This window comes from Tauraco erythrolophus, chromosome 13, assembly GCF_009769465.1.
Source record: "Tauraco erythrolophus isolate bTauEry1 chromosome 13, bTauEry1.pri, whole genome shotgun sequence".
In the NCBI taxonomy this organism is placed as follows: domain Eukaryota; kingdom Metazoa; phylum Chordata; class Aves; order Musophagiformes; family Musophagidae; genus Tauraco; species Tauraco erythrolophus.
Genome location: NC_141477.1, coordinates 15,906,308 through 15,934,125, shown reverse-complemented (window position 1 = coordinate 15,934,125; position 27,818 = coordinate 15,906,308). Strand labels below are relative to the sequence as shown.

The following is a 27,818-nucleotide window of genomic DNA, read 5'->3' as shown; positions in this document are numbered from 1 at the left end:
GTGGGTGGGGTAATTTACCAAGTGCTTTTTAGGCAAAAATGGCTCTCTGGATCTCTCCAGTGGCAATGTGGCATTCTCACCCTCACAGGCCTCGTACTAGAGAGTCATCTAAAGAGTATTCAAATCCCTAGACTGTCCATCACCTCCTAATAATTGGTAAAGCCATCAAAAAAAAAAAATCTCAACTCAATTGCTGAAGACTGCAGAGAACACACAAACCAAATGTATAAGCCTACCAGTAAATATTTTTCTAACTTTAAAAAATATTACATGTACTCATAGGTACCATTCCGAGAAGAAATGTCTTCACCTTTTGGAAGCCAAAAGGTAATTTCAACAAATGTTTCCTCCTGAAGATAAAAATAAAAGTGCTGTTATGGTAACAGAGCTGTGTTTTTCAACAGCCTCTGTATTACAGCTGGTTAAAGCTACCAAAGATGCCCTCTTCAGCAAGACACAACAAACCGTTTGAAATTCAGAAGAGCGATAACTACCTTCAGCTTTGTTATGTTTAGCAGTCAGTAACAAAAACACATCCCGAGGTAAACACCAGAGGAGCCGGGCATGAGCTTCCCCAGGGCCTGTGACCCTGTGCCCCCGTTTCCCTGATGCTATCGCTTTATCCTCATCATAACAGTTCAAGAAAGGACACAAACATCTCGTAGATTAAAATGCTCTTGACTTTTACGAGCAGCCTGATTCAGTAGCCCTCGGGGTGGAGTTTCATGACCAGCTCAAGCACATCATGCCCTTGAAGAAGCACTTCCACCACTCCCAGCCTCCCTTCCATGGAAAATCACGCTTGTATGGTTGAAAGCTAATACTGGAAGAAATGTTTTAAAAAGATCGGCTTTCAACTACTTTGCCACTACTGTGCTGATGCAGCAGAGATGGCAGGAAGCAGGAGAGGACAGAACTGCCTTCTTTGGTCTTAAACTAGCTACTTGTCAATAGGTATCCTTGATCACACAACCCATCGTCTATGGTGGCCACCAAGGAGTCTCCGGCACTCCCCAGTGCCTGCAGAAAATGGAGGGAATCTCAGCTCTGTATCTCAGAAGCACATGACTGCTGTTGGCATTGGTGGGCTGACAGCCAGGAATTCCACACTGAAGCCACAGCCCTGCCACCAAGTGATTTTAATAAGGCATTTAATCTCTCTATCATGTCCTTTTCCTGGTAGTGTTTAAAACCACTTTTCTGTCTGGTTTTCTTAAGCTCTAACTCTAGAAGTCACATAGGAGCAACAAGACAGCCCCTGAAGACCATTCTGGGCATATTTTGAACCGTCCCATAATTTCAAAACGCGTATCATGATTGACAGCCTTCAAACTCTATGAGTTATCTACTTTCCCAGCTTAAGACAGCACTCCAACCTCATTTGGAGCTTCTCGTACAACCGCAGGGAAGACAATAGTATCAGCGAGAAAACCCTACGTGTGGGGCACTGCACAGACAACAAGACAATTTAAGAGGAACGCAATGAAGATGTTCTTAAACACTATTAAATTACGCCACTGAGGAACAGTTGTTAAGAGCAGATCCAAAGACCTGCTAAGAGGAAACTATTCACGGCATTCAACGCTGAGTTTTATTGTCCCATAAAGCTCAGCACTGTGCCCCGTATGCTGCAACGTCATCTGAAGAAACTGCATCCACAATCTAATGTTTACATCTATAAACACTTCTGTAGCACAAAGGTTGCCAAAGGTCAAGGAGCTGATTCAGCAACAGACTTAGTTTGGTATTAATTAAGCAGCACCTCCATCAATGGGATTATTTATCTACTCAAATTCGAGGATCTACTATGCGCTTTGGCCAAACAAGGGCCAAAATGGAGAATCGTTTCTGAAAGACATGTCGTGTCTTGTGATGCACGGGTGAAGTCACACCTGCAAAAAGGGAGGGAGAGACCCGGGAGAAATCCACTGTTTTCCTACCATGGAAGCATGAACGGACAGTCATGCCCAGTGCAGCAACAGGGAAGAACAACCTCAGGCTGAACGTCACCAGAAGGTGGTGCAGGAAGGTATCAGCAGAAGCGGGTGCCTCCACCTTCCTCCCTCCCCCAAACCCACCACACTGCCATCGCAGAGCACATGGGCTGCGCTCGTGCTGGGGCAGGTAAGGTCCCGGCGGGGTCTCCAGGTTAGAGGTTGGCATCTTGCTACACAGGGAACAGAAAGAGGTAGCCAGGAGCCTCTTTGCGTGCCATTCACCATAGCTCCCACCCATGAAAGCTCTGCTGAGAGTCCCGTACTGCCGATCAGGTCTCACAGGTCTTTCCTATATACGTCTCTGTTCCAGCTCCTCAGGTTGGCTGCAAATCCATGCTGCATTGCTAAGCAATGCACAAGGGTACGTTTTCTGACAAATTCCATGTTGCTTCTGTTCCTCAGAAGTCCTATGTTATCATCACTCAAGGATGAGGGTCTAACAAGCCCTTGAGCAGACACACAGATGGAGTTTATTCAGCAAAGCTGGTGACTGTCCTGCTCCTTAGCTTGCTTTGTGCCTCTGAGACAACAGTTTCCAGGGGGCAGCCATGTTCTTGAGAAAAGCAGCCTCCAAATCTGACTTTGGGTAGAGCCCTAAGGTGGATTAGACTGTCATTCTGCCCACCTCAACTGCATGCTGTAAGCAGCTTACTTGCAATATGACAGATTTAGCAAAAGTGACAGTTGCTCGCTGTCCAATATCATTAGCTCGCCCTGCCACAGGAGCTCAGCCCTGGTGCTCCATCTCCTTACAAAATCAGCTTATTAATAAACATACAGCCTGGCACAGTATGTTCCGCACAGCTGAAGCAGGGGGGTTGCCTGACCCACCCACCTATGGGGACCCAAAATCGAATTCTAGCCAAGATGAGGTCAGAACAGCAAATAGGTTCAGTGGACTGGCATGTCAGAGGGACTGGGATGGCTAAGCACGGAAGCAGGCCCTGTGCTTACCTTTTATTCCTCAGCCTTCATTACCTTTTTTACTCTGGTCCTGGAGTCTATGGAGGGAACCGCAATCTAATCAAAAGGCGACTGAAGTCAATGAAAACATCACAATTTAGCAGCCTGCCTTAGGCTCAACTCCCCGGGGTATCGTACAGCATCAGCTCCAACAGGTCCACGTCTTTCCCATCACAGTGCTGTGCTGGGCTGCAAACTTGCTGGGCAGGTTTACTCCTTGGGGCACAGGAAGACAAGTGCCAAAGTCACTCCATTGGGCATCTCTCCACCAGGTGTTTTAAAGGAAACAAAAGGAAACTACCTGCAGGCCCCTTTGGTAGGATGGCTGTCAGCTAACAGATGCAAAGATGCTCAGCATTCAGCCCTGCCATGTACCACAGCACCATTGCTCTGCGCTCTCAGAGCCAGCACTGCTCTTGGAGCTACATCAGGGAGAGAGAAGCTCAGTGGCATTAAACTATCTCCACGGGGACTGTCTCAGGATGCGTACCAACTGTAGGAAGTCAAGGCAGCCCTAATGACCCTTGTCTACATCAAAACCACTCTCCCTCAAGGAGGAAGTTATTCCTTGGGCAAACCATGCCTAGCACTACTCTTGCTGAGGCATCTGGCTGGCAGAAGTTTTAACCAGGCTAAATTTCCACCACAGGAAAGACCCAGGAAAGGTGCTGACACAGTCATGTCCAGGCAAGTCAGTGACAAACACCACGAGCAACGTCAGCCTGCTCAGACAGTGATTCATAGAGGGGAACAACCAGCCGACGGCAGAGTTCAGATAAAGGAGCAGCTTCACCAACAGGGCACTCGCAGCTGGACTGCAAATCCCAGCTCTGCACCACGTTGTAATGACATTTTAAATTGTGTATTGCCATTTCATAACGGTAATTAAACACAGGCATGTGCACAGAGAAACCTGCCTGATACACAGGGCAAGGTTCAGCCGGGACCCTGAGGCCTCAGCTATGGGGCTGCAAAAGTCATGAAGCCACCAACGCCCCAGTGATCACGCATGAAAAGCTAGGCAGCTGTGTGCTATTTCTCTACCTACGGCCACTTAGAGCCGCCTACCTCTGCTCCGCGATGCCCCCAGAGCTTGGGAGCTTGCAGCATCAGAACACCCAACTGCATCGCTGTCTCTGCAGTTCTGGGGGATCCATTCATCGCTGGAGCACACAGGACTAACTCGTCTCTCCCCCTTGGAAAGGAAGAGCAGAGGTTTCTGCCCATCCTCTTGCCCAGCAAGACAGGAATCGCCTCAAGGTGACAGTGGAGCACAGTCTGTGAGGTGTGGTTAACTCTTGGCATCTATGTTCAAGTTCCCAGCACGGCTGCCCATCACTTCCAGTTATCATAATGATTTTTATCAGTAATTATGTGCATTTAGCAGTCTTTGTTTCCTGGCCAGTCCTGTGCTGCTTCTATTCAACTGCACCCTACCCCAGAACTCAGGAGCCTGCTAGACTGAAGCTGAGCTTTTCAGCCCTGGTGTGACTGAAGCTGCTCTGGTTCACTTTTAAGCCCAGGACCAAACTGGCTCATTAGCTTCCATTAGCCAAAAATTCTCATTAGCCAAAACCAGCTCACGTGGAGAAAACTGAAGTGGGGGAAACAGAGACAGCCTATGCCCAAGTATCTCCTTGCCCCAGCACCGCTGGGAGTCTCGATGTTGTCCACTGCTTCCGATTCCTACATCTGGCATGGACAACGGGCGATGAGGCACAGGAGAGGATGGACAGGAGAGTGCAGTACGGCATTATGCTTTGGGTCCTCAGAGCCCTGCTGGGAAACAGGTCTAACAGATGCCAGCTTCCAGCTGGACCACTATCCTGGACCAGAACTAGGTGATGTTTTGGTTTGGATGAAAAGATTTAAAACTCAAACCAAACCAAAACCCCACCCAAATCAGGCTCAGTTTCTGCCTGAGAGGAAAAAAAAACAACAATCCCAGTTAACTTGGAGTTCAGCACCACACTGCAAGCTCTCACCAGGCAGCAGCGCGCACCTGCTCAGGGCTCGGGTCATCTGAACTCCTTCCGTTTTGTCCAGTTCTGTCCCCTGGGATACAGACCCACTCCATTAAACCTCCTGCACTTCAACACTGGACAACCTGCAGGTCGAACCATCTTCTGTTGGCCTCTGACCAGCATCAGCTGGGAACTGGCCAGCAAGAGAGAGCTCTGTACCTAAATACCAATCATATTTCTGTGATGCAGGGAATGAGCCCAGCAGGATCCGAAGGGAGCCCCAAGCCAGGTTTTAGCAGATCCATTGCACTGTGTGCGTGCTCCCTCCTCACCCTTCTCCCCTGCTTCTTGAAGCACCGCAGAACCCCATAGCTGTCATCTCAGGAGCACGGTCAGAGTAACAAAAAGGTGAATTACACCTTGCCATCTGATATTGCAATTACCACCCACCCGCTGTCCTCCCCAGGGCATAACCTTGAGTGAGCGTGTACCCCAGACAGGGTCATTGTTGTAGGCCAGTTGTGGAGTGATCTTTACTGCACCACATAGCTCGTGGTAAGAGACACCTCCTGCCTCAACCTGCCTGCAACCTTCATGGATAACGTTTCTTATTAGTTGTACCCATTTATAGTGGGCAACTGATGATCTTTGCCCAAGCAACGAGGTGTTTCTACAGCACAGTGAAGCCACCTTCCCTGGCACGAAAATGGTTATATGTCACCAAGGTGGGATTTCATTAGCTCCTCTCCCTTCCCAAGGTCCAAATCCTGGCCACCACAGCCACCAGCCTCAGTTGGCCCTGTTGCACCCATCCCAGGGTGCCTGGGGTGAGGGTACATAATGTAGGGGGCTGCTCCCTGCAAAACTGCAACAAGCCAGAAGCATGGTGGGCTTGAAAGCCTGCCCATAAAAATCAAGGTTCTGCCCTTGTGCTCCTCATGGATGTAAAAGTGGACACCACACATCCAACTGCCCACAACCCCAGAGGTAAAAAACTGTTTGGCGTCCAGCCCCCGTGAGTCTGGAGTGAGACACTGCCCTCGGGTGAAGTCCCCTCTGCTTATGCACATCCCTCACAGAACGACCACACAACCAGACAGGGACCAGCTGGATCTTTGGGACCACCAGATCTGCGCATGGTGAGAGAAGAACAAAGATGTGACAGGATGTGGCCCCGGCAGCCCGCTATTCCTGTTGAATATCGCAAGGAACAAACACAAAAGCCATTGTGGCATAAGGTGTCTTTTAGATGATAACAAAAAAAGGAAAAGCCTAAAAATTAAGCACAAGAGATTCACAGTCCCAGAGGAATACGAGCGTGTATCTAAAACCAAGTGATTTTTCTGTTGCACAGTTCATTTTAGGACAACGCTAACCCTTGCAACGCCAGTCCCACAGCCTGGGGCTGCTCTGGATTCAGGCACCTGACTGTTCAGGAACAAACATTTTTCTGTTGGTGAATAATTCACATCCCCTTGCTTGTTTAGGTTCATTTGGGCTGTTTCTCATGTTGGAATCTCCTGAGCTCCCAGCTAACCGGGCTGTGGCTGTACAGCCCCTCTGTTTCTGTACAGAATCCACCAGTTTCACCAGTAATTCCTGCACACTTTAAGCACATACAGCACTTCCAGAGCAAGCATAACCCCCGACACAACTCCAGAAAGCTCAGGCGTTCTCTTTGTTGTTCATCTTGCTGCAAACAGAGATTGCTTTCTGCTCCAAGGTGCACATTTGACAGTAGCTCCATGAGAGTGCTACACACACGAGTAGCTCTTCTGGGACCGTGGCAAGCACGACCAGACCTATAGCTCCAGCCTTAAATGAAAGCAGGCACGGATAGCCAGCACCCATGGACACCGGCACCCAGCACGCACCCACCAGGCAACACCAGCATTTTCACTCAGACGAGCAGACAGACGAGCTGCAAACAGGCACAACTCCCCAAGTGCAAAAAACAACAGCAAAGCAAGTTACATTCTGAATAATGTCAGCATCTCATGATTGACAGATGTCAAGCATTTCACAGCCTTCCCCCAAAAACTGTAATTACCCCTATAAAATTTAAGGGAAACCTATCGTGGCTTAAGCACAGCATATTCTGAATTGTGTTTCAGACACATTAGAGAAGTCCAGAAAAACAGTACAAACAAGTTACAGAGCTGTTTCACAAAGCAGCACTGTCCTAAAACGATGCGTTTCAGGCATCTTGCTAACCGTGCAGAGCAGCAAGGAGGGCTCGAGGTACCATTGCCTGCACCCCTGGCTCAGTCCCTAATTTTGGAGCCCCTTATCAGCACTGTACACACCAACGCACACATGCACACCCCCTCCCATCCTGAGAAACACATTCCTGACTTACCCTTTCCGCCAGCCAGCAGCCCCAAACCCTCCGAAACCTCCTGCAGAAGAGTTGACGGAGTTTCACCTCGTTCCCAGCCGGGGCGTTACGTAAGCGGCACCGTTTCCGCAGGCGGCGAGGATGCACCAGCCGCGCCTCCATCCCTCTCCTTCCCGTCCCGCACGGACGCATCTCCTAACGGCGAGTGAGGGAGGGGCGAGGTGGGCTCGGGGGTACTGGTGAAAAGCAAAGCTAAAGCTCTCAAAGAAAGTTGAAAAGGTGCGTGACGTTTATTAAGAGGCATCACTACTACGAAAGGACACGGAGCGACAGCAGAATGTTCCTCGGCTCGCTGGAAGCAGCTTGGCCTAGATTTTCCCGTACCGTTTGATGTGACCATTCATGCAAACAAGAGTAAAACTTCCCTCTTTGCTTTTAATTAAGGAAAAAATAAAAAATAAAAAATAAAAATGTGACACATACAAAAGACCTTTTTCTGCTGTTGTCTGGGTCTTCCAGGCTACCGTCAGACAGAGAATATGCAGGAATCAGCCCCATTGATTAAACTATTATTAGCGGCAGACAATCAGATGTGCTTAGAAAAGGAAAAGACGGGACAAATCCTATGCCCTGCAATTCTAGGCTAGATACAGGAAAAAACAGTTTTACACCAAAGGCTGATTTGGTATTTTAGCAAAGGAAACTGGAAATATTCTCTAGCACACTGGGCAGAAGCGAAGCACCCAGCATTTTAATCTGCAGAAATCAAGACAAATTAATAACATTATTGCCTTCAGCCTGTTCCCACAGGCAAAACCTCACCAGCTTTTGTAAGCCAGGGACCAGGTCCTGGACTTGAAATCTCATCTTAAACAAAACACGGCTCGCAGTCATTCAGGAGGTCCTGGTGTCCATGAATTGTTGGCGGCCGCAGCCCACAAACGCGTAGAGGCTGTGGCTTTGGGACAGACATAAAACTCTTACGTAAGGCGTAATCCTCTCAGACTCCTTGTTCAGTGATTTTTAAGACTTGCGCCGCAGGAGCCGGCTGGCATCCCAGTGCCTTTTCATCGATTTGGAAACAGGGAGACTCCAGCTGCAGCGCAATCCCCTCGCCGACACCGGTGTCACTGTCGGAACGCGGCACCAACTCGCAGGGTTTGGGAGCACAGAGCGTTTCTATACACCAATATTTCGGTCCTCTGCAGAACCAGCGCTGTTGCTTTGTGTGCCGAGTGAATCACCAGGATTAATCTCCTGCAGAGTTCGCTGAGGCTAACGATAATCAAGTTAAATTTACACTATATGATCAGAGTTTAATTAGGCACTGTTATACAACTCCTATTAATTACAGTGATAATACCCTTACGAAATGGAGACAGGAGGGTGAGGCTGTGGTCGGAGGGGGCTCGGCTACTCGGATGATTTCACGAAGAAGCCACATTAAATTGCGCTGTGTGTACCTTTAGTTACCTGCTCGCTTCTGCAAGTGCTCAAGATGAAACAAAAAGCTTAAAAAAAATTATAATCCTACAAAACGTAGATCTCGAAGACAAGATTAAAGGCCTCCCATATGCTATGCTATCACCTTCTGTTTACACCAAGAAGTAAGAATGCCATTTAAAATCCCAATGAGCCAGAATCATTAGCTTGCTCTGCTCATAATCCCTCCCAGAAAAGCTCAAAGTGATAGAAGTCATTTATCTTGCACTGAGATATTAACTCACTTGGAACCAAGGCAGGTCTTCCTAACATTACCAAAGCCAGTTGCTCCTCCCCTCCCCGAGTCTACCCCTCCGATGACCTGCTGGGTCCGGGCAGAGGCCAGCACTGGCTTTGTACAGGCACAACCCGCCCAGGACACGGACCCCACATGCGCCCAGGTGACCCTGGCAGTGCTCGCAGTGCTTCAGGAGGACGTCCATGGGGAGAGGCGGCTGACACGAACCCCTCGCTCAGCTCCTTCTGCTAGAACCCAGGGAGTCTCTGCCAACGAGGTGCAGCCAGAAGGAATGCCAGATCGCGAGCGCAGGAGCAGACTCCAGCTTTCAGCGCTCGGTAGCGGCTGCATTAGGAGACAGATCGCACAGCGTGACATTTCAAGCCTGAGACTAGGTCTTTGCTTTCGGTAAATCTTGCCTAAGGTGTCCCATAGAAAGAGCAAAGCTTGTGCCACGTGGCTTGCATTTAACATCTGCTACACATGTTGTCGGATGGCTTCAGCAAAACCTGCAAGAGACCATGTTGCCCAGAAACAGGTTGCCCAGAGAAGTTGTGGCTGCCCCATCCCTGGAAGTGTTCAAGGCCAGGCTGGATGAGGCTTTGAGCAACCTGGTCTAGGGGAAGGTGTCCGTGCCCATGGCAGGGGGGCTGGAATCAGATGATCTTTAAGGTCCCTTCCAACCCAAACCATTCTATGATTCTATGTGCTGTTACTGCTCTTGCACCCATATGGTCAGAGACACAGGTAAAGGTCTCTTCTTTATTAAGTAAAGATGCAACACAAACAGCAAGGCTTGTGGGTAAGAATAGCTGCTGTTCTTCAACACAGACACCTGTACGAGCCTCCTGCAGCCAGTTCCCTCTCCTCTACAAAAATCCTCAGTGAGCGTGTCCCAGGAGAAGCCCTGGCACTTTGCCATTGCTGCCACTACTGATTATTTAATTAAAACCTCAAATGATAGGAAACACATTTCCTTCTTCCTGTAGGTTTTTTCACCCTCTTCGCCAGACAGCAGCAAACTAGCAAAACGAGCACACCTCAGCACTCCCACTTTGCACAAAACACATGTGAAAAACAGTATGTTACAGTATGTCGTACCAGACATTAATTACCCAGCCCTGCCAGCTACATAATTATCTTGTTAATTTGTGGCTATATACACTAAACTGGCCATTTATGGCTGGAGGGCACTGTCTCGTGGGATCCAGGAGCAGAGTCCTGTTCACGAACGCCCTCTTGCTCCCACCCCACCACACAGCTGAACTGGGCACAAAGGAGCCATTTTGCCACATGGCAATTCCACCACGTGCCTATGCACTCAAATCCCCCTCTGTCCCTCGATGAGCAGCTCTTCTGGGGACACACAGGAACTGTGGCAAGAGAGGGAGATGATGGCTTCCTGACAGCTCCTTGCTCTGTCAGCAGACTGAGACGGGCTCCAGGCTCAGACAGTTTTCTCATGGTTCACAGACACCAGAGATGTCTATGCTTTAGAAGATCCTTAGTCTCTCCCAGCCCTGGGAGTTCCTAGCCAAGACTACGAAAGGACCCTTGCTTTTCTGGAAGCATAGGACTAGCAGAACATCTCAATTCCTTGGCTGAGGTTTTTTTCCTTGATTCAGACACAAAGGACTCACTATTCTTCCTAACTTGTGTGCAGGCTGGCTACAAGGCATAGCTGGGACCAGGACATCCCCCCCAAAGGTCTTGAGCACCTCCACATCCTCATCTGAGGACAGCAGTGCTCTGAGGAGAGGCACCAGGCTTTGGCCAAGGCCTTCACCTGCTGTTGGGACACTTTTTGGTCCCTTGCTGCTGAGAACGGCACTTGTGCCACACTAATGGCAGTGCGGCAACGCTCCTGCAGCAAGGCTTTGATTCAGGAAGCCGAGCTGCTCGGCCCACTGTGCTCTTGCTGATGTAGTGACCTGGTTTTGTCAAGATTGTTTTTCTCTTTTCGTCTTTTGATGTCATTTTGGAAGGCAAGTTGTGAGATTTTCACAGAGGCACTGACTCCAAGTTGACTAAAACAAAGCCAATCACAACACCATTATAAATGAATGAAGGTGCAGTTTCCCCTTAGAGGATTATTATACTATTTAGGGTTCTGGCACATTTATTTGTGCAGTTTAGTAATCACTTTCATGCTTCCCATCGGACTATATATACTCTAATCCATTTATATTTTAATGTAACAAGTTACAAGGATTATCAGCTCATAATAAATATGTTCATCCCCTAAAGCATTTAAACAGCCCAGACACTTTGTAAAGATCTTGCTTAACGAGCACACATCTGCAAATGAATGAGGAAACTAACAGCATGTTATAGGGAACACCAGCAAGCTACAAAATATGTACTGCATTAAGTGACTTTCCTGTGAAATATTTTGGGTATCACAGATACCATCTTCATTACAGAATATTTTTAAATTACTTTTAGCATAAGAGAGGGTTTGGAAATGACAGAGATTGCCTTTTGGGTTGGGAATTTGTTCTTAAGTTTGGGACAATATATGACGTTCAGCCCATGCACAGGATTGTCAAACCAATAGACCACTCATGAAATTGAAATTACAGAAAGCTGTTGATACCAGCTAAGGGGAATCCAACCTAAAAAACCCACCTGACTTGCACTTAGGAGTCCTAGTGCTGAAGCATCCATGAAACCATGCTCACTGAAGCCAGCTGAAAGCCACTCTGTCAAAGAAAGTTAAAAGTCTCTCTTGGCCTTCTGGTCTGTGGTCAACCACAATATTTTTCCACTTGCAGTTGTCTTGAGAAGAGATGAGAGAAATTAAATATTACCTGTCAAATGCAAGACATTCCTCACCTATTCATAGAGCTGCCCAACAGATTTTTCAGCAGAACTGTCTCACCTAAGCTCCTGGTGTTCACTCTACTTGCAACCAAATCCTAACTGAGTTTGTAAGGCAGGAGCACGAATTGCCCTCCAGAGCCTTCAGCCTTTGAACTGCAACACACAGTTCAACTTCCCATTTCTGCCATGGTAGAATCTCTTCTTCCTTCTGACATGCTGCGTCTGCCCAAAGTGTTTTTCTCCATTGGAAAATGTGAAAGTTGGTTGTCTAGATTGCTTTCATCCTTTATTCTTGCAGATGGATGTTCTGTTTAGCATCCTGTGGGATATAAAGCTTAACCCTTTGCTGTACAAGACCCAGTCAATCACTTGCATTTCTGCAGGTTCGTCTATCAAGAACTCCACTAACAGCAGCACACTTGCTGTGGAGTTCCAAGAAAATAGAAGTGCTGCAAAACCTCCAAAACCCTTTTAACAGAAACCCATAGATAGTCTGGCCTTAGCCAGAGTCACGCAGAAAGAGGCTTGTAGCTCTGGCTGATGGAGGGTATGGACATGTCTATTCTGCAGCCTCTGTAATTACAGCCAGTCCCTCTCACCCTAGGGAATGGTGAAGGGAGGAGATAGTTACGGATGGAGTTCTCATTGTTTCTGGAAAATCAAATCACAACAGTCTTGTCTTAGTTAAGTACCAGTTATCCCAACATCTGAAAGGCAGTATTAACTGTACAGTGACCAAACAGGAAAAAATTGATGATCAGAGTGGGGATTTCTTTCTGCAAAGCTGCTTCTATTTCTTTACCTCTCCAGATTTCACCAAAAAGGAGTATTTGGAAAAACAGGACTTGCTCTTGTGAAGCTGCTAAATAATCAACAGTAAGGAAGAGAGGGCAAAACACCTGTCCCAACTGTGAACTCATACCCATGTCACTGTTTTGGGTTCATGTCTACAGCCAGACACTGATCAGCGTCTGGGCAAAACCAATTCAGGAGCTCAACTTTGTTCTAGGTTACACACTATTTACATCATAAAAGGATCAAATCTTTTATAAATGAACACAACCAGCATCAGGCTCAGCTATGTAATACAAGTCAAGTACCTCTTTGCCCAAGAGTTTGAGGTTAAATGGGTAACTCAAACACATCCACCTGTAAGTCAGCTTTCAGGGCCAGCTCTCCAAAGTAACCACTTTGTACTTCACCTGGTTCATGAGCACCTTTTGAGGGAAAAGTAGAGTTAGAGAAGCCAGATCCTATATGTGAAACTGTTTTCCCAGACATGGGCTGGAAGACACCAAGGCACCCTCTAATTCCCGTGCTCCCCTATCAGGGATCCCCCATGGGAGTCTTTACAGCAGGATCCACCAGCAGGGATCCTAGACCTTCGCTCCATTTCAAGAAAGCCCAGTCCAAAATCCACAACTTCACAGAGAAATGAGCTACCTTTTACGCAGTGACTTGTACTGATCAAACTCTCCTTTCCTCTCAGCTAAAACTCACAGCACATCCATGCTGCAGAGCTGCAAGGCCATACCTCGTTTAGCTTTAAACGGGCTTGGCTGCATCAACGTGGGAGTCAGCTCCAGCTAAGGTGCCTTCTTACAGCATGGGGCTTCATCAGCAACACTGACTTGAAGCACCTCTGCCCATTTCCATCCTCCACGCTCCCTCCTTAGTTACACCAGAACCACCATTTGCAGGACTGTTTCAGTCAGAATGAAAATAGAGGGAGATTTTATCCTAGATCAGTGTAGCACCTTGTACATCCTGATACTGTCCATCTGCAGGATTATCAGGCCCAAAGACAAAACATTACAGGTCTCTGCCTTCTGCTGCTGCCTATTTCTGTACCAGAGCCACAACCCTCTGGCATCACCATGAAGAGTTACAAGCACACCAGGCCAGCATCACTGTAAAAGTGAGCAATGAATTAAATCCAAAGCTGTTTTCTTCACTCAGGGAGCAAACTTTGCAAAGCTCCGTAATGCCCAGAGATGGAGTTTTACTGTGGCAAGAAATTTTCCTCTTGTGAACTCTATGTTCAAACAAGCTCCCTGGTGAGGTAAGCATAGGCTGCCTTTTAATCCAAACACAAAACTCACATTTAACTTATTAGCTGGAGGAGGAATAGAGATGAGGGTTGGATGAATCTCATGAGTCATCGTTTCTGCAGGATAAAAAGCAAGCTTGTCTCAAAAAAAAAAAATCAATTCGTTTGCCTCTATTGTGTATCACAGATAGAAGTGCTTAAATAATAAAAAGATTAATAAAAACACTTCCACCAATTGTTCTAGAAAAAAAATGAAAAATAGTTTTTGGATTATGAAAGCATATTCTTTAAATACAGAAAAAGAAAACATTTCAAATGGCACAATGTTTTGGGAGAGGGAGAAAAACGCAGATTAGTCATGCTTCAATGTACTTCCCCAAACAATACACCACTTGGAGCTAAGACTAAGGCATGTACATACCCAAAGGCATACGTGAAAAGTTTGGGTTTGTGTATTAGTTTAATTCCTTTATCGTTTACTCACCGCCTTCTTCCTTCCAGTCTCATGCCAACCCTTCCCCAGATACCACCACATGCATATTCTGCACCCTGACCACCAAACTCATTCCCAGCCCAATCTTGTGGGCAAATGAAGGGACATGCTCTTGAAGTGTGATGCAGGATGAACGCACAGCGCTAAGGGTATCGAAAGGATAATGGAGTCACGCAGCTCACGTGCATCATCATCCTCCAGTGGCGTGCAAATTTCAACTAGTCTTTTTTAAAAATTATTTTTATTTAAGATTGTAGAAGGAGGTGGAAGGAAAGGATCAGGCAGAGAAAAGGTATGCCTGAAAGAAGCCTAGAGAAGTCTAAAGCTGAAACATGGCAACAATCTGCTGAGACAGGGATTTCAGGGAATACTCAGAAGAATTGAACAAGAAGGAAAGTATGCAATACAGTACTTCAAGTAGGCTTTGAAGAGAACGCCAAGCCATGCAAAATTAGGTAACGGTACAGTATCCACTGATTCGAGATCTGACCAGAAACAATCTCTAAAAAAATAATAAATCAGTGGATGAAGGGTGGTGAAAGGCAGATACTGCTGAGAAAGCAGTGGGTCAGAAGATTTGAGGTCTAGTCCCTTGCCCCACCTGCCCTCCATTTCTAAACCTGTGATCTGCCACAGCACACAGAGCAAATCCCTTTACATCTCTGAGTGTATCTATCTACGCACACGGAGATGTGTTATTTTATTTTCTATGGAGACACAGCTCAGAGGCCAGGCCCCACGACCCCAGGAGCTATCACGTACTAACTGCACTGAGCACCTCTCTACTTCCACTTCAACAGGCTTGCTGGGTTTGTTTCCGACACCCCTTTAGCCTGATCTATCTCGTTATACCACGACTTCTTCAGGATACCCATTGACTCTCACCGTGCGTGATCCTATCGTGTTCTTTGGGTACTGCTGCAACGAAGAGCAGACTGCGCACGAGAAGGCAAGCACCACCAAGGGTGATACCTGGATGCTTAGGGGTACAGTTTCTAGGAAGGTTAAATACTCCACTGCACCACAAATGAACCTGTGGATGCTGCCACACACAGTATGCTGTAAGGTTAATTTTTTTTTTTTTTTTTTTTTTGCACAAAAGGAATATGCAGGATATTCTGGGGAGGAAAATCCATCAACACCAAAGTTTTATCCAAAAGCTCTTTTTTTGGCTGAAGAATAAGTAGCTTAAATTTGTACTGAGTCTCAAAAGCCTAGTTCAAGTAGAATTTTTTTTGCTGGGGAAATATTAAGAAGAGATTGTGTTTTTCAAAGACTGTTAGAGTAAATGATATGATTATATCATAAAATCATCATCATTAATATATATCATATAATCATCATTAAATGATGATTATACTGATTTCCTAGTGCTAGAAATGCACATGAGAAAAAGAAGAGTCAGTCAACATCCTGTTACTGATGGATAACTCTTCTTACCAATCCATATCACAGCACTTCTGGCACAGGTACCTCCAATACTTCATTTTCTGCATTTCATATTATCGGATTTGGGTCCAGCCCTTGTTAATCCTGCAAAAGCCAGGATGCTTACGATGCAAAGCCCCACCTGTTCATCACAGGAGTCTGGAGCACACTGGCTTCCACAAACACAGCCACTCACCTTGCTGTTCATCAATCTGTACAGTAATCTTGGTGCCTGAGCAAACTGCTGAGTTTAAACTGAAAGAAAACTGTCTTGTCAGAATCCAAGGAGACAAGACAAGATAAATTACTGTGTCTGCTTTACTGGTCAATCAGTTCACATATTGTATCCACATACATATGTGATCAACTGAACTTGTGCTTGTGTAATCAGCGATGTTACTGCATTGCTCCATCTGTAACTGAATAAAATTGTAGCAAATTAGTTCTGGCGCTGTGCAGAATTACCTGCCGTGAAGAATTACCTGTTCACTCTTTGAACAAAGTCCGCAAAAAGCACAAAACAGTTGTTTATCCCATCAAATTGCAATTTGGACCATGCAGCTAGAGCACTGCTGATCTGAGGTAGAAAGTTCACAAGCCACTCAGCTCTGCTTCCAAGCTAATCCTTTGCATAATCTTGATACAGTGCAAACACGATTTTTTGGCATGGGCAAGCTTCTTGAAGAGCTGCATCACCCATTCCCTGGTGCCTTCCAACATTTCCTTACCAAAAGGCTTTATGTAGTTTTCTTTCAGAGCCAGAAAAGTGAAAGCAGCCTGGATCACACTGACAAAGCTACTCAGTGTACTTAAATGTTCCTAAGTTTTCTAATATGCTAAAATAAAACTACATTTGAGCACAGAGTTGGACTGTTTTGAATCTAATAAGCATGACAACATAGAAACATGCTATTATTTTAGTGTTAATTACTCCTCCCAAGGCCCATGACAAATAGCTATCTGATTTTATAAAATTGGAAACTTTTTCCCCCCCCGGCATTACTCTCTTCATACCTTAAATATCAGAGCTGATAGAATTAACAATTCTGTAAATTCATGGGCAGGAAAGCACAATCCCCACACCAAGTGGTATAAAAACCTCATCTCTCCCTACAAAGCTCAATGGAATCTTAACTAGGGATCACAACAGATGTCACACTATAGAAAATACTTGCTCCCACCAAAAGCACCTGGCAAATAGCTAGGAGAAGTAAAGAGGGAGAAGTGCTAAAAGAGTGAGGAACTTACTGCTGCCTGCAAAAATATAATGGGTTAGAAATAAACGCTAGCTAGAAATCAAGGAACCGGCTTAATGTCACAGATCAGTCAGTCACTACCATGAAGAGAGGCGCCATTATAATGTTATTTCAAATATAAAACCCAAGTAAAGATCCAGTTTTCACTTAGTAAAACTGGGAGCTGTGAAACAGCTGCTATTCAAGATGATTTCTACTAACCCTGTTGAAGCCACTAAGCATTAAGGCCAACAGAGGACCCTCCTATTAAACACATGGTGCACACAATTTGATCTCCACTCAAAAAGTCTCAGCGACATTGGGCTAAACCTGCAGATGACGAGCTACAGCCACTGCATGTTTAAACACAGCTAGCTGCACCTGCCACACCAACAGCCATCAAACCAGTTCAAACACCCAAATCAGAATCACCTTTGGTTTGATTTTTTGGTGAGGGCATACTTTACACTAGGAGAAAAAAATGCTGGATTGAAGACATAAGGCAAAGTTCTGAAGGAAACTAATACATCATAACGCTTCAAATTGAGAATCATTCAACGCTTGCTGGTTCTGTAGGAATTGTTCTAGGAAAAGGCTCAAACTGCAATAAGATTTGAGAGCAAAGTAGTTTCTCCTGTCTTCTCTGTCAGACGTAAACCCACCTACACATCAAAGCCTCATTCCCTTGAAGTGAGTTGTATGAAGCATTCCAGCTGTGGAGCTAAACTTTGGCACCTCAGTTGATCTCCAACATCAGCAGAGCCGTATTAATGAACCAGGCAAGTTGAGAGAAACTCTGCATCTTGAGGTTGAAAAACTGCAAAGGTATTAAATGGCTCCTCACTGATGTCTGCAGCATGGGCCCATGCTCAGCAGTTTTGGTTCTTTGACTGCTGTTATTCTTACTTATAAATCATCCTTCAATTAAAAACAGTTTTAATTAATAACCCACTCCCTGTGCCTATGCCCTGGGCCATTTACACTAAAACTATTAAACCGCAGTGTGTCATGTGCCCATTGCAGGCATCAAGAGCTTTTTTTCCCAGGCCTATGAGTAGTTTGCACTACTATAAAAAAGCACAGTTTCAAGTAAGCACCTGATCTCCCTGGAAACACCAGGCACCCACATGGAATCATCTCAGCAAGAACATGCCATCCAAAGCTGGTAGGACAAAGAGGGTTGTGAAACGTGACAGCAAACCAGCATCGAGAAAATCCAGTTCCAGGCATTCAGCTCAACAGTCACCAAGTGAACTACTCGACTTTCCAAGCTCTTCTCCCTGGTCATCCTTCCCCACAGAGCTTCCTGGTCGGTATCCCTACCTTCAGAAACAGAACCACCGTTGGTTCTATCTCTTGGTTTCAGAATGCAAACTGAGAGACCAGGACCTAAAAAAGCTGCTTTCTACAGAAATCCCCCTTCACTTCCCCTATACTTTTTCTTACTATTTCAGGTTCAAAGAGTTTCCCTCTGTCTCTTGTCTTAAACTACACCTCAGCATTGTTACACAACACTGTGATTCGGTCCTCCTAACAAAGACACTCAAGCTGTTTCCCATCTCAGAAATTTAGACATTAGCACGTCTTCAGATAAGAGAATGACCGTGAGACCCAAACTACACAGCATTTCCTTGTTGCAAGCCCCTTCCAAGCACAAGAGAGGCTCTCCTTGCAGAGAAACTGCAAGCACCGTGTCCTGAGAACTTGACAGAAGCAGCTTGTGCATCTCCCTTAAACTGACAGTTGATTACAGCTAATAAAACATTAAGAGTGGCAGTTGCTCTTCAGTATTTTAAAGACCTATTTACACTCCAAGGGCTTGACTCTGCCCTAAGAGACGACTCAGAGCCAGAAACAATGCTAGTTTGTACAAGACAGCTGCATGAATGTGTCCCAGATCACACACGGCAAAGCTGTCAACTTATGAACAACTTTAATTGGAAGTTAAAAATTGAACTGGCTTATTCATATGATTTACATTTCAGATCAATGGCTCTGCACAGTCCCCTGGAGAACAGTGGAATAAACCCTTCTGAACAAAACCATATGGTGCCTCAGCCATCACATAGCAAGCTGTGCCAGCACATTCCAGTCCTCACCCTTCCCCACCTCCCCAAGCGACTCCTTTGCTCCACAGGACCTTTCTCCCCTTGTCCCATGGGCTGCAGCCTACTGAAGTTTCAGTCATACCCATATTACGTTATTTTGTAGTAACACGTGTGGCTTAGTTCGCTATTTTAAGGGCCCCTCTCCTTTCCCATCTCTCACTCATCTGAACTATCACCAACACCACCCTTCTCTGCAGGCTCTGAGCACACTCCCTCCAATTGCACAGGCTCTCAGAAGCCTAAGCACAGTTTATTTAGCTACAATAACCATGCAGAAATCTAAAACCCATCACAACTGCAGTAACATCAAACATTCTACTGTTCACCAATGCACTGAGAATGTAATTTTTCAGCCAGCACAACTTCCCTTCCCCTGCCAGATGAATCAGGTAGAAAAGCCTGCCATCTAGTTTGTCACGCTGCATTAGCAGCTTGGCAAAATAACATCCCTTAACATCCCATCAGTTTGATAATGCCCAACAAGCCCCGCTGTAAAAATGAGGATGAGGTTTTGGGAGGGGTTTTTTGTTTGTTTTTTAATGTTAAGTGAGAGTTAAGATTAGGCCTTCTCTGACACAGCAAAGGACAGGTAGCCTTTTGTTTCAAATATACTGTAAATATAATATTTACATATTATATTTACATAATTAAATATACGTTAATCAATGTTAGGGCACGACAAACAATTCCTGTTAACAAAGTGATCACCAACATCACCATTTTCTCTGGAGACTTTCTACTCAGTGCTACCTGTTAAGTCAGGTATCCCTAAACACAAACCAAAGCTCCTCACCGCATACCTTCCACAGGCTGGGTACCCACCACGATGCTCCACAGGCATTTAAAAAAACAGCGAAGATAAGAAGTACAGAAGAAGAAAACTAAACTAACTTTGAGAAGTCACTGATTTTTCCACTTCTCAATTCTCCCCATTGCCTCCCCCCCACTATTTATGGTAAAAACATTCCACAAAATTTCTGCTACAATCTCAGTCTCAAGACACTTGCTCACTGCCAGATATAATTGCTTGCTTTAGCTGAACTGCCTCATTGTCAACCTATACAAACACACAACGGACCACTAAGCGACGGGCCATTCTGAAGTACTGAATCACTTACACAGACCAAGTTTTCCCAATCTGTCTTTTTAAGAAGTTGTCTCAAATCCATTCCTAGTAAGAAAAAAAAAAAAAAAAAATCAACAAACTTACACTACCACTTCAAAACACACCACCATTTTATAGAAAAAAAGAAGAATATTGATCACTCCACAACTTTCATCTGTTTTCATATTTGTACTGTATTATTTAAACTCTCAAAGAATCACAATAGCCATTAAACAATTAAAAATTGCCACGAGAATTAGCTTTGGCATCAACAGGAACATCAGATACACAAAAGGAAACACTCAAGAGAACACAACAAAGCTCTGGAAATACATTAAATCTTAGTACTGGTGAGGCACCACCACGGTCCCAGCAGGGCATCTGCTCCGTACACTCTACCTTGTATGGCTGCAGTTTCTGTTCCTTCAGCTCCCTAATCACGGTGCCATTCCACCATTGACTGTTTTCATTGCACCACTTACCTGAGGAATTGTTTCCATTTCCAAGCACAGACAACCTAAAATCCACCACATGGCTGTTACTATGCGGAGACTCATGCGTAACCTTTTTTCTCAGGGAGAACGCTGTGGATCAAAGCATTATCTTCAAAGATCTTCCAACGGATGGACTGATGCTCAGCTCGTTACCCCCAGATGCTAAGACACTATAGTGCCTATACTTACAGCACAGGTCAAACTTTCCAGATTTTTCTAAGTAAACAATTATAACAAGCAATTCTTTCCTATTAGTTCTCGGAAATTAACTTGCTGTCTAGGGATCCTGGTATGTGAAACAAACCAGATGTAGCACAAGACCCAACTAGTAAAGCACGACAGCTATGTTCCCATTTATTCTCCACTATAAATGGAGGGAAAAAAAAATAAAAGCAAAAGCTACTCAACAGTGTTACAGCTGATCTATTTGTTTTAAGCTGAGCAGTATTAAAAAGATTCCTCAAAAACTGTTGAGCACAAGTGCTTGTTTGCTGGATCTTGTACTGCAGGGGAGCTCTTTATTAAAAGGCAGCATTTGTTCTACAACGTTCAGTTCAGATGCTGGAGAACAGGAAGCCAACATACAAACTAAATTTGTATTTCAAGTCGTATGAGACTGTCCTCCAGTTTGCTGGCAGCAACCTGGCAATGGGCTTTCGGATGAGAAAAGTTAACAGTTCAGAAACAAGATGTAAAAATTGACTTGCATTAGTGTGACATGGTGTATAGGCTTGGACACACCTGGACTGGGGTAAAGAGGAATGAGACCTGGGAACCTGGGAGCACACTCCTCAAGCCACTGGGCGTGGATAACTGAGTTTTGTCTCATTTATCAGTAAGTTTTTTATGTGGACAAACGTAGCACCAAAACCATTCCAAGCCCTCTATTCAGCAGAACGCTTCCAAAAAATGCTCAACTAATACAACAAACTGGAAAACTCAAATTAACAGAATGACCTCAAGCACAACAGCTTAACAGCAATCATCAGCGTTAGGAAAGTTCTGTGCATTGCTGGAATCTTAGGAAAAATGTTTTATCTACAGACTAACCAGCTTGTTACAAAACAGCACAACAGTGAAATGAAATTCAGGATATCCTACAACACAGAAATCTCACTGTGGTTTGACTACAGAAAATTTCTGTACTCAACCAAGAAACAGAAAACAATGAACATATTGTATAATTTCACAATGTACCAGTTAATATTTACGAAGAGAAGAAAATTTTCCATGTGATCACTCTTGTGTTCTGCTTCATAGAGGACAACGTTTGCAGATGGCTACAGCTTGTTTTCTCCTGCTCACTCCTCCACTAGCCATGAGAGTGGCTTACAGCTGTTACTGGTACTACTTTACCACAGGAAACCCAACTACATCATTTAGCAACCATCAAGGAGACGCACAAATGTAAAGACATACCAAAAAATACGCTACGACATTTCCTTTGCATCATCAAGATTAACTGTAGAAGAGTGGAAAGACGAGCAACGCAGCAATACAACAAACCTTCCAAAAGGAATTAAAGATTGAATTTTACACTGTAGTAAAAAATTGCATTTGAAAAACACCACACCTTTGTATTTCACATTAGAAAGACAACACCTGAGTTCCTACTCAATTCTATTTTTGTAGTTACTTCTAAACTCATAAATATATTATTTATGACTGTCCCACTGTGCTGGTTTTGGCTGGGATAGAGTTAATTTTCTTCATGGTAGCTAGAATGAGACTATGTTTTGGTTTGTGCTGGAATCAGTGTTGACAACACAGGGTGTTTGTTATTGGTGAGCAGTGCTTACACAGAGTCAAGGCCTTTTCTGCTTCTCGCCCCGCCCCACCCCACCAGCGAGGAGGCGGAGGGTACGCGAGGAGTTGGGAGAGGACACAGCTCGGACAGCTGATCCCGACTAAGCAAAGGGATATTCCACTCCATACGATGTCATGCTCAGCAATAAAAGTTGGGGGAAGAAGAAGGAAGGGAGGGACGTTCAGAGCAATGGCGTTTGTCTTCCCAAGTCACCTTACACATGATGGAGCCCTGCTTTCCTGGAGATGGCTGAACACCTGGCTGTAGATGGGAGGGAGTCAAGGAATTCATTGGTTTGCTTTGCTTGGGTATACAGCTTTTGCTTTCCCTATTAAATTGTCTTTATCTCAACCCATGAGTTTTCTCACTTTCACCCTTCCGCTTCTCTCCCCCATTACACTGGGGGTGAGCGAGTGAGTGGCTGTGCAGGGCTTAGTTGCTGGCTGGGGTTAAACCATGACACCCATAAATCGGGAAACTATCCACACCAATGGAAATCCTACCCTTTCCACTGTAGTTGGATAGTGAGTAATGTATCTTTTTTAACTAGGAATTTAATTACTTGAAAAGGTAATGCTTGCTTCATGCCACTACTATGTTCAGAACAAGCCAGAAAAATACTAGGAATGCCAAAAATAGCTACAGAATTTTTTCAAAAATATATAGTTATTCCATTTTAATTCCAGGTGAAGACCGGCTCAGCTCAACCTAGCACAGTCTGGCTAAAGAACAACTTCCATTATCAGTAGAGAAAACACTGGAACACATTCAAGATGAGCACAAGTCTTATTCCAACCACAGTAGAGGCATTAGCCTCACCTTTGTACATGTGTATTATACATTTCGAAGAACGCTTTTCATTTGGCTCACAAAGATTTGATTTACAGTCTGTAGGCATCAGATGATGAAGATCTTCATCCTAGTCCTGTTTGCCTTCCCGCCACTGTCGAGAACCTTCATTCCACGCTACATACACAAAGAGAGCAAGTACTACATGAACAGTAACTACAGCAACTATGGCAGCATAAAAATAGCTGTCTCTGTCGGACATTCCTAAGGTACCTGAGAAAATAAAGAATATTAGTTATTAGAAACACCAAAACGGCAAACCACAATTTTCCTAAAGACCAAAGTTACATTTACTCCTGTTTCAAAAGACTGAGCTCAGAAAGATTCATAGGAAAGAATTTGCTATGATAATTACAGACCTTGAAACTAGTTCTGGAATAAAGCAACACTGCAGTTATTCAATATTAAAGATAAAACACCCTGGTTTTGAAGTCAACACCTTAGAGCTCTACATTCACTTTTTCTGTTACTATATTCCAGCTCCAAATAAACCTCAACATCCCTTTTTTCTAAGTGTAACTGTCTTTGTGGGGCAGGAAAATGGAGGGGTGGGGATAATTATAAAATTTATTTGCCACTGTAACAGGATAAAACAGTAGAACAACAATTAAATTTAGAGGACTTCTATATTTAGACTGCAGAACAATAATTCCTCACCAGTTAAGATACATGAATGCATCTCACATGAAATAAAGTCTTCAAATATCAGAACACCAAATACCAACGTATCATGAAATAAATCTTCAAATACCAACACATAATTTCTCTTCATTCATTTAGAAAACCCACACATTACACCACACCAAAAACACCATCCTCCAAACACAAACCCAATCCTATCAGGATTTTTCCATTAATGACAGGTTTTTCCATTAATGGACACGGCAAAGTCAAAGCTCGGCTTGCTACACCTCAGGTAAGAAAAACAAAAAAAAAACCACCCAAAACCACCAAAAAGGATCTTGAAAGTTACTTAACAAGCTTTCAGCTTCAGCCTTCAGAACTACGTACAGCAGTACACACCAAAGCAGAATCATCTTGGAACAAATCAGTTACATATTCACTACATTGCTCTTGGAAGCAGCTGCTTTCTCCCTTCCTCCTCCCTGCTTTTGAAGGAGATACTTTTCTGCTGCAGTATTAGGAAGTTATTAAAGTCTTGGAGAATCAAGACTAGAATGTGGCTGGCTGTTAGCAGTTTGACAGAACTCTTTTTTTTTTTTTTCTTTTTTTTTTTTTTAATCAAGAGAAAGCTCTACGAGCAACCACATTCAATATCTGAAACTGAATCTACAACTTAACTGGTTTATACTGACAAATGCAGGTAAAAAAAGCATTTGCTTTAAAAAGAAAAAAATAAACCCAGTAAACAACATTTTTCTGTCTTGAACACACAATTAGTTTGCAACACCTGCAGGAAACATATCCCTGACAATTCTGATAAAAGTCTGCTGCAGGGTATGTTAGACACCCCTTAGGAATGAGGCACCTATATTTTACAAGCAGCAAATGTCAGATTGCAGATCACAATGCAGGGAAGGATGCATTGACCATTTATATAATTTTCTGCTCTAATTAGACATTACAAGGCTTTTAGTCTGCATAAGGAAACCAACATCCAAAACAGGAAGGAGAACAAAGATGCTATTAGAGAATTGTGCTTTTCCTCTTTTTTGTAATAGTAACACTAATTGGCAGAAACAGAATTACCTTCAAATATATAAGCCTTTGATGAAAAATACAGCCCAACAGGTAATGTGATCATTAGCGCTGTGAAGAATAGAAGTGTTCTTAAAGTTGATGTTAATGAACCCTCATTTCTGAAATAAATAAGAAAAGTTACACACAGAATAAAGTCACAATACATATGCCTGAAACAGGGCAAGAACTTGTCCCAAACAGAAGCCAATTACTTTTCAAGAATTGACTATGTGTATCACTGGAAGCGATAAAGACTTTGAGTATGCATTTGTTGGCTGCAATGGAAAAAACACAGTATTCAGAACCACGTAATGATTCTGCCAGTCAAAGTTCACAAACAAGATTAAAAACAGTATTTAGATTTTTCCCCATTATTGCTTTGCAAGCATTAACAACATAGGGGGTTTACGTTTATCAGTGTATTATTAGATAATCATTACAAATCTAATATTTGATACAGATGCATGCACTTGTCATATGACAGTATTCTGAATTAAAACTCGACAAGTCCTCTCTTTTTTTTTTTAAAAAAAGTAACTACAAGTCTAGGAAAATGACAAACCCTACAGGATAGGACAGAGAGGGAAGTACGCAGAATGACTAACAGCTTAGTATTGGAAGTGAAGTTCCTTCTTATTAGGTATTGTTCCTCTATTTAGAATAATTTCTCAGTTTCTGCTAAGAAAGCTGGAATAATTGTAGCAACAATCTGAACGTGGAGCCAACACACCAAAACATTAGTAGCTTTTTTTGCCTCCACAGACCTAAACCTAGAAGACCTTGAGCAAGAGAATCACAATGAAGGATTATGTACTTGGTGAGGTCTCCCTGAACTTGATCTGCTAGAACAGGTTTTGTAGCTATCAAATATCACACACAGCTTGTTTTTGTGTGTGCTTCCATCAGTTTTCACTCGCTCCGCTCGGCTGATGACGTTATTTTATACTGAAGTAAACGTGTAAGCCAAGCAACACCCTCCTGACTTCCAAAGACTACCCGATTCCATGGTGTGTGTCCTTACGGCTTTGAAAAGCAAATATGCACAAAAAACAATTCAAGTCAGGGATAAAAAACTCCCAGGCACCTCCACAGCAATTTTTGTATAAGTAGTATCAAAAAGTTTTATCAAGACATATTTGTGCCATAGCATATTGCTTGAAATCACATTTTATCCTTCACGTCTCTCTGGAAAAATAAGTGGAAGTGGGAAAAAATGAATTAACTCATCCTGTGAGAATTACCAAAAGACAGTGCAATGCAGCCAGATGCAGCTTTTACACTAAAGGCAACAGCATTTTTTTCCTGAGCAGGTATTGCTGTACATTTAGGTAGCATATTAAGTAGCTTAAAAAAAACCCAAAACATATGGAATCTTTTCCTTTACTAGAGTTTGTCTCAAGGTCTGTCGGGGTGGAAAGCATAACCCGGTTCCAACTTCCCCTATGGAAACTGGAAACCATTCTCTACTTAACGTCTACCCACAGAAGAACAAGATGACCTCCAGCTTCTTCCCAAAGTTAAAAACTCCACTGTTGACAAATACTTCTCTTACACTGAGCATTTTTCGTACCTTCCGTGCGCAGCAAAAACAAACATTCGCGCATCGCCTGAGCCCCAACACGGCGCTCCGAGCTGCAGCCCAGCCCCCACGCTCGGATTTCGGGGCTGCCCAGGGGCAGCACGCAGCACGGCCCAGGCAAGCCCGGGGCCCCCGCCAGGCCCTCCGGCTCCTCCAGGCCCGGGCTGCCGCTCCGGCTGACTCGCCAGCGACGCGAGACGGGCAGACACTCTTCCCCAGGTGCCCCCCGAGGGCTGCACCCCCCACTGCCGCCACCCCCCCCGGCCGGTAGCACCGACAGCGAGCTCCGCCCGCCGCGGCCTACCCGACACCCGGGCAGGCTGCGGCCCGCCGCCCGACGCTGCCAGCCCGCAGTGGAGCCTGGGCCTGTCCCGTCCCTTCCCCTCCCCGGGACTTACTGCCTGAAGTCGGGCACGGGGACCGCGTTCAGCGCCGCCGCATCGTACCGCTCCATCGCCGTCCCCTCAGCCCCCCGCTCTACCGAAGCTTCTGGTCTGCCGGAAGCGCGGCGGAAGGGGGGCGCATGCGCAGGGCGGCAGCGCCGCCGTCTCCATAGCAACCGCGCGGCAGGCGCGGCCCAGCCCGGCCGGGCCGGGGCGGAGGGCGCGGAGAGGCGGCGGGGCGTGCTGTGCTGGGGCGGTGCTGGCTCTGTACGGAACGCAGTAAGTGGAAGTAAGTGGAAGAACACAGCCGAGGGCTGAGGCATTCCCCGAAGGGAGACCGCAGTGTCTCCGTGTTGTCCTGTTAGCGGGGAGGTTTGTTCTCCTACAGATTTCCCGCTCTCCTGGCACTAAAGTTAACCAAAATACCGCCTACAGCCAAAGATGACGTTTCTGGTGAAAAATCTGAAAGAAACAGTCCTAAATGTAACTAATAAGTGCTGCAAAGGAGGGACCAAGGAGTCGGGCAGGTGCCACTCCTGCAGCCTGGCTCAGCGCTCAGCGTTCCCGAGATGACGCTCTCAGCTATTAATTCCTGCTCCTGTTGCAGCTGCTCTACTCTGCTTAAGTACTTGCCGAGGGATGGACTCGAACCCAGCTTCTCAGCAGAAGACCAGAGCATTACAACCTCTGTGCTGTGCCATCAGCCTCCTTTGCAGAGAATTAATCGTTTGTACTCAATGAACTCCAGCAGGAACGTAAATCATTGCAACTTCCAAACAAA

The 27,818-nt window shown here is 45.0% G+C and overlaps 2 protein-coding genes across 4 annotated transcripts in view; both read right to left on the bottom strand.

Annotated features, from left to right (window-relative positions):
• PASD1 (PAS domain containing repressor 1) overlaps positions 1–20,286 on the bottom strand; it is a 119,290-nt gene extending 99,004 nt beyond the window's left edge. The window contains exon 1 of the mRNA XM_086619456.1: positions 20,238–20,286. The gene's annotated coding sequence lies outside the window, so the exon portion shown is untranslated. The remainder of the gene's footprint in view (positions 1–20,237) is intronic.
• VMA21 (vacuolar ATPase assembly factor VMA21) lies at positions 14,331–27,159 on the bottom strand. Of its 3 annotated transcripts, XR_015222501.1 has the most exons (4): positions 27,053–27,148; positions 25,085–25,194; positions 20,739–23,587; positions 14,331–14,397 (listed from the first exon to the last, which is right to left on the bottom strand). XR_015222501.1 is itself a non-coding variant. In XM_086619460.1 (3 exons), exons 1-3 carry the CDS (start codon positions 27,106–27,108, stop codon positions 23,445–23,447), a joined length of 309 nt encoding a protein of 102 aa, XP_086475586.1. In that variant the 5' UTR covers positions 27,109–27,159; the 3' UTR covers positions 20,327–23,444. The 3 variants fall into 3 exon arrangements, 2 of the variants coding, with proteins under 2 accessions (XP_086475586.1, XP_086475585.1); XM_086619460.1 differs by lacking the exon at positions 14,331–14,397 and having other exon boundaries at positions 20,327–23,587; positions 27,053–27,159; XM_086619459.1 differs by lacking the exon at positions 14,331–14,397 and having other exon boundaries at positions 20,327–23,587; positions 27,056–27,148.
• Between the last annotated feature and the right edge of the window lie 659 nt (positions 27,160–27,818).

What these genes read in the sequence shown, in the direction of transcription:
- VMA21 (XM_086619460.1), bottom strand. Translation starts at nt 27,108, where the DNA reads ATGGAGCGGTACGATGCGGCGGCGCTGAACGCGGTCCCCGTGCCCGAC. An exon ending in CCCGTGCCCGACTTCAGGCA is followed by an intron (nt 25,195 to 27,052) that starts GTAAGTCCCGGG and finishes TATTTATTTCAG; the next exon opens with AAATGAGGGTTCATTAACAT. An exon ending in AAAGGCTTATATATTTGAAG is followed by an intron (nt 23,588 to 25,084) that starts GTAATTCTGTTT and finishes TTATTTTCTCAG; the next exon opens with GTACCTTAGGAATGTCCGAC.